The 16,638-nt window shown below is 46.0% G+C and overlaps 1 protein-coding gene across 3 annotated transcripts in view; it reads left to right on the top strand.

The window, feature by feature from the left end:
- EHF (ETS homologous factor) overlaps positions 1 to 16,209 on the top strand; it is a 42,328-nt gene extending 26,119 nt beyond the window's left edge. For 2 of the 3 annotated variants that reach the window (XM_025452451.3, XM_035701385.2), the window contains exons 4-9: positions 1,864 to 1,926; positions 4,684 to 4,752; positions 4,870 to 4,938; positions 10,021 to 10,083; positions 11,541 to 11,736; positions 11,826 to 16,209. In XM_025452451.3, the coding sequence (XP_025308236.3) occupies positions 1,864 to 1,926; positions 4,684 to 4,752; positions 4,870 to 4,938; positions 10,021 to 10,083; positions 11,541 to 11,736; positions 11,826 to 11,925 (560 nt within the window). In that variant the 3' untranslated portion in view covers positions 11,926 to 16,209. The remainder of the gene's footprint in view (positions 1 to 1,863; positions 1,927 to 4,683; positions 4,753 to 4,869; positions 4,939 to 10,020; positions 10,084 to 11,540; positions 11,737 to 11,825) is intronic. The other variant, XM_035701384.2, reaches the window with a different exon arrangement.
- The last annotated feature ends 429 nt before the right edge of the window (positions 16,210 to 16,638 follow it).

The following is a 16,638-nucleotide window of genomic DNA, read 5'->3' as shown; positions in this document are numbered from 1 at the left end:
TGTGTGTTTTGGGGAAGAGGAGGCTGTCAATATCTCAACAGGTTCTTTAAAGGTTCAACACACACACACACACACACACACAAAGAGAAAGAGAGAGAGATTGAGAGAGAGAAAGGGTTAGAACTAATAATGGTCTGGACATGTATGGGATGTTTCTGCAGGGATTCCTGGAATTAGAGGTGCCCTAGAGCCCCAGACGTGTCTCTCTTGAGGCCCCGCCTGGAACACAGGCAAGCTATCACTTCAAACGCTGCCCATCGGTGATGGTTTATTTGCACATGGTCCATCCTGGCACGTGAGACGCAATAGGGCGGACAGCCCATCCTGCAGAACGTCTCTGACACTGACATAAGGTTCTCCTGACAATGCTGGTAAAAGCAATGAGCTCTTCTGGGAACTGAGGGCACCTTGGAAGGCGGTGGTATTATACAGGAGTAGTGAGCTGGCCTGTCCACGTCAGAACGGGCGTGTCTGTCTTAGCAGAACCTATGTTGGGGCAGGTAGCTGGAACTTTGGGAACCATGAGTTCCAGGGCTAGGAACCAGCTTCAGACCCCGACAGCTCCATCATCACCAGGAGGACCCACGGTCTGGCCCTGAAGCCGGTAGCTGGGGTGGCCTTGTTGGACGACCTCATTCAGCTCCCGGGCACTCCCTTCTTCCCATCCACCTCACAGGGGTGGTTGTTCACTTTTCTTTGATGAGGAGCGACCCAAACAAAGCTCTATAAACAACTCCCAGGAATCTTCAGGAGACGCAGACTTATGCTTGAAGACTTAAATATGTTGGCCTTCCTACCTCCACTTAGATCCACTCCTCTAAAGCTTTACCCTGACTGAAGCCTGAGCCCGGGAGACTTGGGAGGCCGAGAGCAAAGGGGCTGTGGCCCCCTTTGTCCGTCTTTGACCTTCCATCACTTCTTTGGCCCTGCTACATGCTGTTGGTGCCTCTGAGCAGATTTCTCTCCTTTGCTTCACTGTTTGCCTTTTTGTGGACATTCTATTAGCTTATATTCACTGAGTGTTTATTTATACTGGACACTCGAAGTGAATTGATTCATTTAATGACCTGATGAAAAAAAATAAACACTGTACCCATCTTACAGATCAGAGACCCGAAGGTCAGAGAGGTTAAAGGTATGACCTCTGCTCCTGATGTATTTATAATCTGTCTGGGGAGGAAAAAACATACTAAACTCATCCACATGTGTGTGTATATATGTTTTTACATTTTTATATGTATTTTATACACATAAAACATATTATATATATATACAGCTGAGAGAGGAATTGCGAGGCATAAAAAAGAGGGGAATTACTTCATTTATCCAGACATAGCTCATAGATTGGATCTAATCAAAATGGTTTGATTACATTTAAGATCAAAGAAGAATCAAGCTGGTTAAAATGGGTTCTTTCTTCCATATTTCCGTTTCATCTTGTATCATATCTTAGTAGGGGAAAGCGCCTTAGGGGCCATTTATCTGACTTTATCTAGTTCAATCCCCTAAGTTTACAGGTGAGGAAGCCGAGACCCAGAAAGACAAAGTGCCTTGTGGCTACGAGTGGGAAAACTGGCCTTCTGACGGCCTCAGCTCTATTTCCACCATCCTGGATGGCTCCCCTACTACCAGGCCAGATAATTCTATCGGATGTAGATGCCCTGTACCTACTGACTTTCTGGGCCAGGGGCTCCAGGCTCACGTGTGGAGATGCGGAGAAGGAAGCCCTCTCACATAGGCACACAGAGGTGGACAAGTGGCAGGAACCCACAGAAGCTCTTCCAAGAATCCAGCCGTGTTCCTGTTTAAGCTTTTGGGGCTCCTTGTGGGCTGGCTCTGACCTTCCCAATCTGTCCCCTACAGGCCAGTGCAGCAGCGACCTGTTCCAGTCCACGCACAACGTCATTGTCAAGACGGAACAAAGTGGTGAGTAGCAGCAGACAAAGGGAGCCAACTTGGTAGCAAAGCCCGGGGGAGGGCAGCTGGGAGGGAGTGAGCAGAGTGTGGGAGCAGGCCTCCGGCAAGAAGGCAAGGGATGCTCTTCCCTGGCTGCCTCCGATGGGCCACCCCGCCATGAGTCTTGTTCCTGGCCTTGGGGACCAGTGACTGCCAAGTATTTCTAATCTAGACTGAAGCTCTCCGTGCTTCTGTGTTTCCCACTGCTGGTTGGGGCATCACCCGGGCTCGGGTCCAGGAACTGGGGAAAATGCAGATTTCGAGGAGGGCCTCCTTCTCTCTCTCTCTCTTTTTTTTTTATAGATTTATTTTTTATTGGTGTTCAATTTGCCAACATATAGAATAACACTCAGTGCTCATCCCATCAAGTGAGGGCCTCCTTCTCACATCAAGGGAGTCCTGGCCTTGGGCCGGGCCAAGTTAGGAGAAGCAAGGGGGGAGAAGAGAAATGTCCACTGACTCCTCCCTTCATCCCCCCTTGGTGGGAGTGCATTTCACAAAAAGGAGGAAGCCACAGACTTGCTGTTGTAGTTGCTTAGCTCCCGCGGGCTGGAGGTGTGTGTGTGTGTGGGGGGGAACATCCAAAAGCAGCTGTAGAACCCATGCCCTGCCTCAAGTGCACTTTTAGGCAAATGACACTCTTCTGGGCTCTGAGCAGGGTCTGCAGTTTCATAGTATTTACATTTATTTTTTGTTCTTTGTCCCCAGTCCAATCACCCCTCCTTCCTCTGTCCCAAATCTTTCTCCCTGGGGACCTTCTATGGGGCTGTTGGACTTGCAGGGGTGGGGGGGAGAAATGTACCTCAGGGCCTCTCACCCATCAGGGCTCCTTGCATATTGACCTTTGGACTATGACCTCTTGGGCTGGGGAGAACTATGCAAGCCCCTAGAATCCCCTGGCCGTGACCGTTCCAGGGTCACTCCCCACATCCCCATCAGTGAGATTGTGAGCCACGTGGGATGGCTGAGTTTGCCACAGGCCTCCCTGTGGGTTGCGTGCCAGCCACCAAGGACAGAATTTGACCCGGGGTGATTGTGAGTTGCTAGGGGCTGAAATTGGCCCCATGCAGTTATTTACTCTTTTATAAGGGGCTGGTCACCATTATTAAAGAAAAAGCAATCGCTGTTAAGCATGTTAATTAGGTTTTCCTAGGCTTGCCCTTCCCCCTGCAGAGGCCAGGGGTTGGGTTCTCCGGATGGCCTGTGTTCCTGGGCCTGATTGCCCTAGAGGCAGACACAGGACTTGGCCCAGAGGTGGTGCTCCACCCCCAGCTCCCCCGGGACCTGACAGATAGTCCCACTGGAGGAGCCAGCTGGTATTGGAGAGGGCCCAAATAACCTGGTAATTCCTCCTTGACCATCCAGACATTCTTGTGCCGCCAGTTCAGAAAAGCTGAGCCAAGGGGTGGAGAAGAAGGTCCACCCTAGGAGGAGGGGAGAAGAGGCTCATAGAGGGGCCAACACCCCCCCTCCCCAAACCTTTTCGGTTCAGTTTGTTTTCAGAGACAACAACAGGTGTACAAGGTGACCCAACAAGGAGGGAGGGTGTAACCCCATGAGATTGGGCTTGGGGTGCCCAAACACGTAGCTATTAGTTAAAATACCAGCTAAATCCCTATGTCGTAAACAGGAGGACTTAGCCAGTGAGTCAGGTTTTATACTATTTATGCTATAAAAACAAAATGTAACTCAGGCCAGTGGCTTACCACCCTGACCCTGAAATTCAGAATGCAGACAGCAGGGGAGCTGAGGGCAGCTTCCATGTGTGAAGAGGGGAAAGCAGGAAGTTCCTGGTGGGGAGAGGTGAGAGCTCCTGCCAGGTCTCAGAGCTCTTGGCCAGGAAAGAAAATGCTTCTGTTGGAGATCAGCCCAGACATGGGGGTTGTGTAGGAGTTGGGCTTCATTTGGGGTAGGTGGACGGGAGTTTCCTTTGAATCTGGAATCTGAAGAGTCAGACATGCTTACACAGCATGTTGCAGGAGTGGGATGAGAGGGGGAGAGGGTGCACGCTTCTTGTCCAACATGAGGCAATGGGGCCCCACTCTTAAAAGTTGTTTGCTTGATTTGGTGACACTCTCTTCTCCTTCTCCTCTGTTTTGTTTTGAGAATTTTATGTCCATCCCATAAGTTAATTGGAGAACTCCTGAAGGGGCAGGGACTGTCCCCCGACTGAAGGGGGGACTTCGGAATTTCAGTCATGAAGACAACCATGATAAGACTGACTAGACTTTCCTGAAAGAAACTGTAATGCTCCCAGGAAGATATTTCTAGGACAACGCTCATGAATTAGGAATTATTTGTCACTAACAATTTCTTTCTTTTTCGAATATAAAAATATTCTGGTGATTGTACAGTAGAACACAAGGTGATGCCAGGCTCCTGAGCTCCCCCTCCCTCCTCCCTCCACTGTGTGCATCCTGGGAAAATTGCCTGGAAGCCAAAGCATTGGTCTAGGACAGGTCTCACTGCAGTTAACTTCCCTCAGTTCCCTAAAGAGGCAATGGGTGTAGAGTACATGGTGGGGGCCGTAACCAAACCCATTTCCCACAGGACACTGGGAGAAAAAATGAGTTCACAATCTTATAAAGTAACATGTGGTAGAGGCAGAAGCTTGACCTTTCTCTCTGAGGACCACCCACCTCTCTGATGAGCTGTGAGTCAGAAGATGCAAACTCATCACCCAGGGAAAGATGATTGCTGATCATTCCCGTTTTCTATCTTTTGTAGACCCTTCCATCATGAACACCTGGAAAGAAGAGAACTACTTATATGACACCAACTATGGTAGCACAGTAGGTAACTAACTCCCCAACACTTAAGGGCCCTGGACATTCTTCTTCTGTTTTCTAACAACCACAGAGTCATAGTGTAAGGAGGGGGCTCTTAACGTCCTTCATCATTTCATTGCTGCAGATTTGTTGGACAGCAAGACTTTCTGCCGGGCCCAGATCTCCATGACAAACACGGGTCACCTTCCTGTGGGTAAGTGACATCCTGACATCAGGGGCTGAGCGTGCCTCGTGCAAGTGCTGACTGAGGATTGATGAGAATTACAACACCCTACGTTTCCACTCCGTTAGAGCCTTTCTCGTGAAAAGATTAGGAAAGAAATGGAGTTAACTGTTTTTTAAAAGATCTGCTTTTGAGCTAATATTTGTGCATTGAAGATGACCGGCAAGGAAACCTCTAGGAAAGGTGTTGGTCTTCTGTGAAACCAAGTGACAACAAAAACTCTTTTTTAGCAAAAACCTACTCTTAGGACATTATCTGATAGAACTATTCAGACTTGGGTATACTTTTGGGGGAAGAAGGCTATGTTTAATTTTCAATACGCTATGTCTGACTCTAGAGAAAGAATACCTAAGACTGGCCTTCAGAGATCAGTGAAACTGCAGTGATGATTGCTGGGTAGTAGGGTAGCTGTCAGAACTTTCTAGAACCTTGGTTATCACAGATCAGCTTTTAAGCCTCACCCTGATGGTTCATTAGGACTCTCTGATTAGTCAGACCACCTGCGCTTCATGAAGTATGTTCATGTTAGTTGTGTTCGGTTATAATGGGGTGCACCCCGGGGTTGTCCTTGACGCTTACATAAGATTCCCCTGAGAGGTTGATCCGTCGGAAGTCCAGAGAGGAGCTTTTGGATGGTATTTCACCCCCCACCCTTACGGAGAGGCGCATTGGCACGTGCCCTGTGAGAATGAGCGCACAAGGGTATTGTGGTGTCCCTTGACCTGGATGCGAACTCGTAGATCTGCTTGGGTCTGTGAAATTTGGAGCTTAGACTTGTCATGAGTCAATTGCTCTTTTCCCGGAACTGAAGTTGGGGCATCTTCAGGATTGGGGATTTAAACGAGCGCTTGTGAAAGAACTTGGGATTGTACAGCCTCTCCCCGCCCCCCGCCCCGAACCTCACCTTGTCTGTGCTTTCAAGAACCGAAATAACGAGGTTTGAGGTTTTGTTCGGGTCAAACCCCTTGAGTGAAGCGGGGCTGGGATGAAGAATCTGGAATAAGGCCAATTTATTTATCTACATCCCCCTGCCCCCAGCGGCCACAGAGTTCTGTGTCACTCTAAGTTGAACTGAGGAAACATATCAGCTACTGGAAAGGCTCTGCAGTGGGTTTGCCGTTCTGGGGGAACTGAGCCAATCGGGGGGAGGGGGGGGGGGAATTTCTGCAGCAGTCATTGCCACCCAGTCAAGACTGAGGCTTTCAGAGAGGAGGAAACCAGGCGATTGCACCCTGACTTCCTCTCACACTTTGTAAGGTGGCGCCTCCTGTGTCCTTCTGGTTGGGTCTCTGGCTTATGGCAAAGGATTACAGCTGAGAATAAACTTGCACCATCCACTTCCTGAGCCTCGGGGGTTGGTAGGTCCTGAGGCACCTGGAAAACATCAAAAGCCATAGTCCCAGCTCTCCTGCTCTCACAGCCCTGCCACCCTTCTCTCTTCTGTATCCTGACTCACTTTCTAGAATCTCGGAATCCCTAGGGGCCAGTTCTGCTTTTCTATTTCCAGTAACAGAGAACTCACGGTGCCCTTACTCCATTTTTGAACAACCCTTAAGAAGGCCTTTCCAGATCTGCATTCTTTACTCCCCTGGATCCCCATCTCCCCCGACCCCCCGGCCTCCTGATCCCGTCCTACGACCCTGACACGGGGAAGCCAGCCAGGACCTTGACCAGAATTATTACTGATAGAACCAACTTGGCATCCGGGGCTGGCAGCTTCTTTGGAGTCATTATTCCTCAGCCACCTCCAGAGGGGTAGTCCATTACAGCCTTGTAGGGGGCCGTTCCTTCCAGAAAGGCCTAGTCTCTTCTGGATGGGACCAGAACACCACCCATCTCAAAAAAAAAAAAAAAAAAAAAAAAGGACCTCTGCCATTTGTCTGAGTCTTTAGATTTCTAGTTCCCAGGAAATGGAGTGCAGTTAAGCCTCTCTCTACGTTTTAATGCAAGCTGCAAGCCAGGCGAAGGCAGGGCCCAGCATACACTGATGCCCTCTGCGATAAAGGCTTTGTTTGGACTTCTGTGTCAGCTGCCCAGGTCACAAAGTGGCCGCTGCCAGGGTTCGTGATGGGCCCGATAGTCCCCAAGCCAATCACGCCAGCTCGGGCCCGACGTGTTTATTCGCTGACTTGTCGAGCCTCGAGCTAGGGAGGCTCGCCCTGGTAGGACACGGACATTTGTATATCCCGTAAAGGAATGGCTCACAGCTGAATCACATGCAAATACTTCTAATCTTTGCTTCTTGCGAAGCGGCTTAGCTGAAGTCATAGTCTGGAACTTGCGTCACCGACCTGTGGCTTGGTGCTCCCCTTGCCCAGACTGGACCTTGGCCGGCCGTGCCTGGGAGCAGAGCGAGAGAAAGCCCGGGCCCCACGACTTCCCCAGAGCAGGCCATTCCTTTACGAGAATGAATCACTTAACCACACGGCTCACTTCAAAGGTTGTGACTTTTATTTTTGGGGCGAGGGGAAGACACAGGGGGAGAGGCCATCGCAGTAAAGTGAGGCTTCAGATCAAAGGACTTCTTTGTGGGTGATTCCGCAGCTGGGCCCCGAGAGGAGGCTGCAAGAAACCCGAGTTTTTCTTTTGCCTTTGGCTGCGTATTTCCCTGTGCTGGGACGGAAACCTTTGTACCGGGGGTGTCGTTGGTTTTCCAGCTGTGTTTCTTTTCTGGAAGCTGGCTGCATAAGTGGCCGACATCTCACAGAGAAAATTCCCCCGCGATCTGTCGGGTCTGGGGTCTTGCAGTCTGGAGGCCAGGGACTCAGGCGAGCCTAAGCCCCGGGAGCAGTTTGCAGATTGTCACGAGCGCACACGCATGTGCACGTTTCTGGGGCAGTGGGTCCATGATCCCGTCTTATTTGCAAAGGTCCCCTAACCCCCAGTGTGACTGATTCTGTGTCAGCTGGGAACCCCTAAACAGTGGTGGGGGCCGATAAGCCCAGCAACGCTTGGGGTTTTCTGAATTCAGTCCTGGCTCTGAAATCATGGGCCGCCATCCCTCCTGGATGCCACTGGAAAAAGAGCTTTGCTTGTGGCCTACTGGGTAAATGCCACTCTTTGTCTGCAGAACAACGTGGCCCTGTCAGAGTGATGTATCACTTGGAAACCGGGGTGGGTGCCAGACCTGTCGCAATATTGTCACATCCTGATGGGATGTCGCAACCTCACCCTGAAACCTACAGGGAGAGAGAGTGGAGTCTCCTTGCGTTTCCTGCGAATTCGCCCTTCCAGGTTTCAGAGAAACCCGAGTCAGGTGCAGGCTCTCCTGCTGACAGTGCCAGGGGACAGATTCTTCACCTGAATAAGAGGTTTCTCCGTGAACCAGCACTTATGAAAACCCTGTCCTCCTGCCCCCGTGGCTTGCAGAGACTGCCGGGAATGCTGAGTCGTGACAAGCTGGGCGCTCTTGTAGCTGAATGTGCCCATGCACGCTGGAAAACAGAATCATCAAGTTGGAATTACTGGTTCCCACTAACGAGAGCATTGGAGATCTGAACCTGATTCTTGGCAGGGAAGGCTTCTTCTGTGAAGTCTGTTACGTGCCATCGTCTCTGGAAATGGCACAGGAGGGTGGTTATGAGCACAGCCTCTGGATGCAAATTGTGTGTGTTCACATGGTGGCTCCACGCTCAGGCTGGGTGCCTCTGGACAAGTCACCCGACCTCTCTGTGCCTCAGCAACTCCACAGACCTTTGGATCATGATAGTACCCACCTCATAAGGTTGTTGAGTGAAGTCCGTGAGTGCATTCCTGTAAAAAGCTTAGCCCAGTGTTTGGTACATAGTAAGTGCTCAGTGAACAGTAGCTATTCTTCGTAACCGCTTGATTTAGGAGCTAATGGTTCTTTTAATGTTTTTGATGAACATTAAATTAATGAACCACTCTTGACAATTAAATGAATGCCATGGATCCCGTCCATCTGCGTGCAGTTTCAGCCAGTCCATAATGCCCTTGAAGGCCACACGGGAGCCAGTGAACCCTAGCTTAGGAAGCCCTGATTACTGTGCACTGAAGAGGTGTGTTACTGGCCCAGTTTCTTAGCAGGATAGACTTGCATTGAGGGACTACTCTGTATTCAAATTGGGAGATTACTCTTAGATTTTGGTGATGACTGATTTTTGGTAACATCTGCCTTGGTCTTCCCAACACCTGACATGCCCATTCTCACACACACACACACACACACACACACACACACACTCACACACACACACACACACACACTGCCGGACCATTTATTTTTCTTTTTAAGAAGTTTTATTTCACTTGATCTGCCTCTGACATCTTCTCTTTGGTGATACTCACAAGGGTTACCATAATGAGTCATTTGTTAAACTAATCTGAGTTTCCATAGTCCACTGGTGGCCCTCTGTACTGAGTTCAGGCCAGTCAATGGTCCCTTTGTCAGACTGATTAAAATGTAACTTTGCATGCCAAAAAAGGGCACTCCTCTGGCTTAAAAGCCATTTTTCTTTGTTATAAATGTTTACATTTTGTATTATGTAAAGAAACACACACACATAACTTCTTTCAATGACCTAAATCCTTCAATGGCTCCTATCTCTCTCAGAATAAAAGCTAAAAATCCAAAAAGAGTCCCACAAAACCTTACTGATCTCAGCCTCTACCCCTTGTTCGTAGTCATGCTGGCTTCCTTCTATTCCGTGAAATGTTCCAAACACATACTGACCTCAGGGCCTTTGCGTTTATTATTCTTATTCATAGACGGTTCTTCTGCAAGCTCTCTGCATGGCTAGCTGTCTCTCTCGCATCTACTGGTCTCCTGCTCTGAGAGGTCTTCTGTGAGCACCTTATATTAAATTGCAAATTATTCCCACCTTCCCGCTTCTAGCCCCATTCCTTACCCTGTAAGATTTTTCTTCATAGTACTTAGCCTCTCTGTTTTGTTTTGCTCGTATATCACATATGCAAATAGTGCCAGGCAAATAGTAGGTGCTCAATAAATATTGGCTAAATGAGTGGATGAATGAATGGAAATGATGACTGTAGGAAATAGGTGAATTAAGCAGCTCTCATTTTTCCTTTTAGCAGAGTCACCTGAGATGAAAAAGGAGCAAGAGCACCCTGCAAAATCCCACACCAAAAAGCATAGTAAGTTGGCTGGCTGTTGCCCCTTCCTTTTAGGGTGGGTGTCCCTGGAGACCACCAGTTTTTAGGCAAACACCGCCTTGGCCTGTCACCTCCACTTCTTTATCTCAGCCTGTTTAGGATAAGACAGTGGGGGCATCACTCGCTGGCAAAGTAAGCCACTCTGCAGTTTCTTAAAGTGGAGATCCACCAGATATTTCTTCCCTGTGCTGTTCTATTTGTTCTAAAACTGAGACACCCAGTGAATGAGAACTTCTTGTAGGCATGAGGTTAACAATTTCCCTCTCTCCAGAAAAAGGGATGGGAAGAGAAGATAGAAACAACTGAAATGTAGTCTTTTTTTTCTCTTGTTGACCCTTGGCTTCCTACCTTTGCTGAGTTATTGATTCAAGAAATGAGTGTTTACTCTTCATATTCAACAGTGCCCTTTGGAAGTTGTCTTTCCCCCAATAATAAAACTTTATGAAAATATATGAATCCTCAGAGACATTGAGGGGAGGGCTCAGAAAGAAATCAGGATGGCATAATCTACAAATTATTGGAATTGAACATCGTTACTATTTGCTACTCCATGCCATGCCACAGAATTGAATGAACACAGCACGTCAAATAGAGGGGAGGTGTTGTGTAGCACAGGGCTAGTAGGAGTGAAATAGGATTTGGTTGCTAATCTGATTAGAGTAGCTGCTTCACTTTCAAATTGCCCCCCTTAACTCCTACCAGATCCCGTCCCAATATATTTTAGGACTTAATGTTCTAGAGTCCTGTTGTTGTGCATTGGACTGAAGTACAGTCACTGGGTAAGAGTGGTTTACTTGGGGGACCCCTGGGTGGCTCAGTGGTTGAGTGTTTGCATTTGGCTCAGGGCGTGATCCCGGGGTCCAGGGATCGAGTCCTGAATCCAGCTCCCCAGCAGGGACTCTCCCTCCCCCTATATCTCTGTGTCTCTCATGAATAAATAAATAAAATCTTTTTTTTTTTTTTTTTTTAAAGAGTGGTGTACTTGGGCTGAGGTACTAAATGAAAGTGGTTGAAATTTGCTCTTCAGGGAAATGGCAGATTACAAGGAATCCTGAGCAATTTGTCAACAGTAATTAAAAGAGACACCCCCTGGCATAGGAGGTCTGCGACCTATTCCTTAATCTTAGCTTTGCCACTAGCTAATTGGGTGATCTTGGTTAGATCACTTAAATTCTCCGTGTCTCAGTTTCCTGATGTATAAACTAAAAAAGTATGCTATTTCATTCTCAAAAAGCCTATTTTTTAATTTTTAATTTTTAAATTTTTTTAAAAGCTTATTTTTTTTAGATTTGATGAGTCTGTGATCTGACTTTGCTGGTGGAGAGGGGAAAAATGAATTCGTTCTCCTTGAGGGAAGATGTTGCTACTCAAGGCTTCCTCTGTGCCTTCTTTGCTGTGACTTAGGCCATTCATAAATTCCTTTTCCAACTTGTCCTCAGATCCACGAGGAACTCACTTGTGGGAATTTATCCGCGACATCCTCCTGAACCCAGACAAGAACCCAGGGTTAATCAAGTGGGAAGACCGGTCTGAGGGCATCTTCAGGTTCTTGAAATCAGAGGCTGTGGCTCAGCTATGGGGCAAAAAGAAAAACAACAACAGCATGACCTATGAAAAACTCAGCCGGGCGATGAGGTGAGGAGTTTCCAGTCCCGACCACCACCACTTATTGCCCTGGCAGTCTTAGTCTGACCAGCCACCTTATGCACTGTCCTTTGTTACAGATATTACTACAAAAGGGAAATTCTGGAACGTGTAGATGGACGAAGGCTGGTATATAAATTTGGGAAGAATGCACGTGGCTGGCGAGAAAATGAAAACTGAACCTGCCAACCCTTTGAACATGAACCAAAACATTCCCCAAATGATAGCAAGTCAAGAACTCCTGGACATAAGTATCCCAAGGACTACTTTTCTCTGATATTTATGTACCTTGAGAGGGAAAAACATCCACTTCTAATGGGAAGAAGGAACACTACAGTTGATGAAATTATTTTGTTACTTTGAAGTATGTTCTATATGGGGAACAAACGTACACAGTTTTCTGTGAAATATGATGCTGTACGTGGTCATGATTTGTTTTTGCCTCTATTGTGAAGTTCCTTTCCACAGCAAGAAGAGCAGGATTCGTAGCCTTGTGCTTCTTGCTAAAAGAAAGAAAAAAAAATTAGAGGGCATTAAATGTTTTTATATGCAAAATGATTAGGAAAAGGTGATGTGTCCTCTGCGCATGAGCGTTCACGTGGCCTCATCAAGACAGGTGGGTTTGGTTGCTAGGATGAACTCAAGGTCTGAGATTGATAGGATGAACCCGAGGATGCTGGGAAGTTTAACCTGACCTTTGGGAGCTGGTGAGTGGAGCATGAAGACTTCCAAAATCCAAGTGGACTATAATCACTGCATAATCACAATGACTTGCAATGCTTAAATCAGCAAGAATAATGGTGAGGGCTTTCTACTCATTCAAGAATGATTTACCTGATGCCAAGGCTGTCTCTCTCCTTCCCTCTTCAATGGTTGGGGGAAAAAAAACTTCAATTGCCATCTCTGCTCACTTATAGGTATTTAAGAGAGGGTCTAGCCTTGGTTGTTTTTATCCCAATTGTACCAAAATAAATGGGAAGAAGGAGGCGGTGATGAGTTTGCTCTTGTATTCCTATTGCCCATGTAATTATTTGTTGTGCATTATTTGGCGGTCTTGTGCATTGTAGGATGTTTAGCATTATCCATGACCTTTACTTATGGGATGCCAGTTGCACTCTCGTCCCCAAAGTTGTGACATTTTCAGACACTGTCAGATATCCATTGAGAGGCAAAGTTGTCCTTGACTGAGAACCCCTGAGGTAGTCCCTCAAGATGAAGATGGTGATTTGCTCTCGTAACAAAAATACGTGTAGATCTTTTAGTCCCTAGAGTGAAGTAAAAGCAAGATTTCAAAGTCAACCGATTTTTAAGTTTTAAAATGTTAGGGACAATGGGAATTTCAGAAATGGGACATCTAGAGGGAATTTTCAGGAGACCAGATAAAAGCCAAAGTCAGAGAAGTTAAGCATAGTAACATAGCAAGAACTATAATAGAAGGCGTTTCACTAGAATGACAAAGCAGAGTAAAAAATACATTGCAAAAGGAAATGCTGAGAAAAGAATGAGAGAGAGACAGAGAGACAGAGAGACTGTGTGTGCTCCAGGGAAAATGTTTGCAGATGTTAATTCTTAAAGGCTTTCCTCTTTTGAATAATCTCTTTCCTGTCTTATCTAGACTCTCCAAAGTGAATGGTGTATTACCTAGATTTGTGTCCCGAGGATATATATATATTTTTTTTTCTAAGACAGAAAAGAAAGTAAGATGGAAGAGGAACAGAGAGCTTAGCTCAGGGGCTATGATCAGTAAGAAGTTGGGGATTTCTTCAGTGGAATGGAATTGTTCTGGGGTACCTGGAGATATCGCTGGACCCTGTAGTCTGGGAGGAACGGGAGCCTGTAGACACTTTGAAAATGAGTTTAAATACCCAGATTCCTTTTGCACTTTTTTTGGCTCCCCTTATCCTAGCTTTCTCCCCTCTTTTTGCCCCTGTATCTTTTGAGTAATAATATGGGGATAAGGACAACTAATCTCATTGACTAATGGAGCACCTACCCTGGTGTCTTAGCCAGTGAAGGAGGGCGATTCATAGTCAAAGGTTGGAAAGTGTCTGTAATGTATTCAGGAAGTTGGAAGTAGGAATTAAGAATTGTCCTGGTTATAATGAGAACCGTTATGGATGGTGACCTTGGGGCGCCAATGTACTGAGATGATCTTCTGAAGGTATAACTAAGTCATTTTTATTTCTGCCTGGCCTGGTCACCGCCACATAGGTATTGTTTAGTGTCGTCAAGTAACAGTTACTGAGGGAACTGAGAGAAATAACAACGAGCAACACAGACCTGAGACATGCCTGCATAAAAGACACACCTTGCTTTCCAAGCAGAGCTGAAGAACTCTGAGGCTTTCCCAGCGTTTTATTATGTTTCACCCAGAACAAATTAAACATCCAAATATCCGAATTGGTGCAAATGCATGAATGTTTGCATGTCTGTGTGCATCTGCATTGTGTGGAGTTTTTAGGGACACCTGCTGATTCGCTCCTGCTCTTTCTTCCCCGGCTTTTCCTTTTCATCATCTAAGGGGCCTAGATCCTGCCCTGAGTTCACCCACTTCCAAACCTGCAAGTTTCTCATAGTCCTCCAAACTGGCCTTGGCTCTTTTTGCACCCTCCCCATGGAAGAGCAATTTCTGCTAGGTAGTAAGTAAATCTGGGGAGTACCGATTGGAACAGCTCTGCAGATAATTAACAGATTGTGCTATTTGTTGAAAGTGACGGTTTCTTGGCACCCAGTTCCTGCTTAAATAGGCTAGAGTATTAAGTTTTCAGCATATCTCTCTATTGTCTTGGCTTGAGTTGATGCATTTTCTATGTGCTGTTCGTGACTTGGAGAACCCTAGGTAACTGAGCCATGCCAACTTGGGGTGTGAACAGAATACTTCCCACCACGGTGTTGCAAGGGAGAGCAAAATCCCAGAGATAAGCCAGCATCAGGTGAAGCCCCCCTTCTCATGGAGACTCACAGCTTCTCACTCAAGAAGCTTATCTGTGCTGGTTGCTCACATGGTCTCTACACCTGGTCTCCTTGAGCTCTTAAGGGTGAGGCTTTAATTTGCCATTTTCATGGGAATCTGAGGCAGGAAATGTGTTGCTAAGACTTTGCCAGACTCACACCAATCTGAGGCTCCTGGATGTTTGACTTGACGAAATTGGAACAAGGCCCTGGATGCCAGAGACATACACCTATAGCTTCTTGAACTTGCCTTCTGAACAGGGCAGACCAGGTGATGAGTTTTTCTTTGAACATGCTGGTCCTTCTTCAAAGTTATTGCCTTGCTAGACTATAAGCTCTTTGAAGGCAGGGACCATATCTTATCCATATTAGTTTCCCAGCACCTAGCATGGGCTAGGTCCTTGGTAAATATTGTTGACTAATGAATGAATGTCTTCTGGAAGCCTTCTTCATATCCATAATTAAGATGTAGATCATTTCTTCATTGGAATAAGAGCACAATGGCCAAAACGTCAAGGACATATTATCTATTATATGAGGATTCTATTGTGAGACTTTTTCCTTTTCCTTCCTACTTGTCCTGAAATGAAACCAGACAGGTTGTTTGGTTCTACAAGCCAATATATGTTGGATGAGAATTCTGTTGCCTAAATGGGAGCTGTGAGATTTATCTGGTACAAGAAGCCAGTGATGGAACTTTGACCTGTTTTAACCAATGAAGGTTATGAATGTGTTTATATGATGTAAATTGCTATTTAAGTGTAAAGCAGTTCTAAGTTTTAGTATTTTGGGGTTGATTTATATACATATTTGTCTTTCTGGAAAAAAAAAGGGTTCTTTTGATAAGGTTAATCATGCACATTAGATCTTAATTTTGCAAGTGTGCTGTTTTTCAAATGTATGAAATAGAAGGAAAGGTAAAATAGTAAGAGGGAAAGGCAGTTATATATCTTCTTTTATCGTTAAAAAAAGCATTTGTTGAGTGCCTACTGTGCCTACTCCACAGCATGGAGCCATATATGTGAGGAGCTTCTTTAATTATACAGAATGTAAGAGATGTTCCACGCGACCCTAATGCATGGACACATACGGTATGAAAGAAGGAACAGCACAGCAGTCACGATATCAGAACTGAATTAACCTCAGCATTGGTTCTCAGGATTCCTTTTCTGGAATAGAAGCTAGAGCACTTAATAAAAACCCACTGAGACTGTGCCTTAGGAACCACTGAAATGTATGAGCCTTCACAAGTTTAGCCTAACTGGGATTAATCTTTCTGTAGCTATCTACATAATCCTTGCTTTTCTTCCCACTTGGCTTCTGGGTCAACAGAATTTGTGGGAAACAATCCTACTGCCACTATTTTTTTTTTTAATCTGAAATCTTACCCTTTATGTGAAATTCAAACTATTTTGTTTTGTGAAAGAATTATATTTTTCAAAGTATGGGTTTTTTTTGTTTGTTTGTTTGATGGGTCCCAGGACACACTAATAAAAACCCTAGAGACCAGGCTGTAATTGTGTTTCATGCTTCAACAAACCATCCAAAACTGGGCTCTGAGGAGATGCACTTGGCCTATAGCGACAGAATGCACGCACTTCTTGCATATATTTATTCCATAAGCATTTATTGAGCATCTGCTACGTGTCAGGCACTATCCTAGACACTAAGCTATGATAAGAATGAAAGAGACAAAGTACTCTCATGAAGTTTATGTTTCACTGGATGGAAGCAGATAAGAAACAAAACACTAACAAGCAAATATTAGATGTGTAGTAAAGAAATGTAGAGCAAAGAGGAGTAGAGGGTGCTGGGGTATGTAGGGATATATGCAAGTTTCAGCAGGCGTAAGGAGGAAACATTTCAGTGAAGGCCCAAAGGATGTAAGGAAAAGAGCCAAGCAGGTAACAGGGAGTAAGACTTTACTGAAGGGACCAGCAA

Source organism: Canis lupus, chromosome 18 (assembly GCF_003254725.2).
Source record: "Canis lupus dingo isolate Sandy chromosome 18, ASM325472v2, whole genome shotgun sequence".
In the NCBI taxonomy this organism is placed as follows: Eukaryota; Metazoa; Chordata; class Mammalia; order Carnivora; family Canidae; genus Canis; species Canis lupus.
This window is presented reverse-complemented; position numbering and strand designations above follow the sequence as displayed.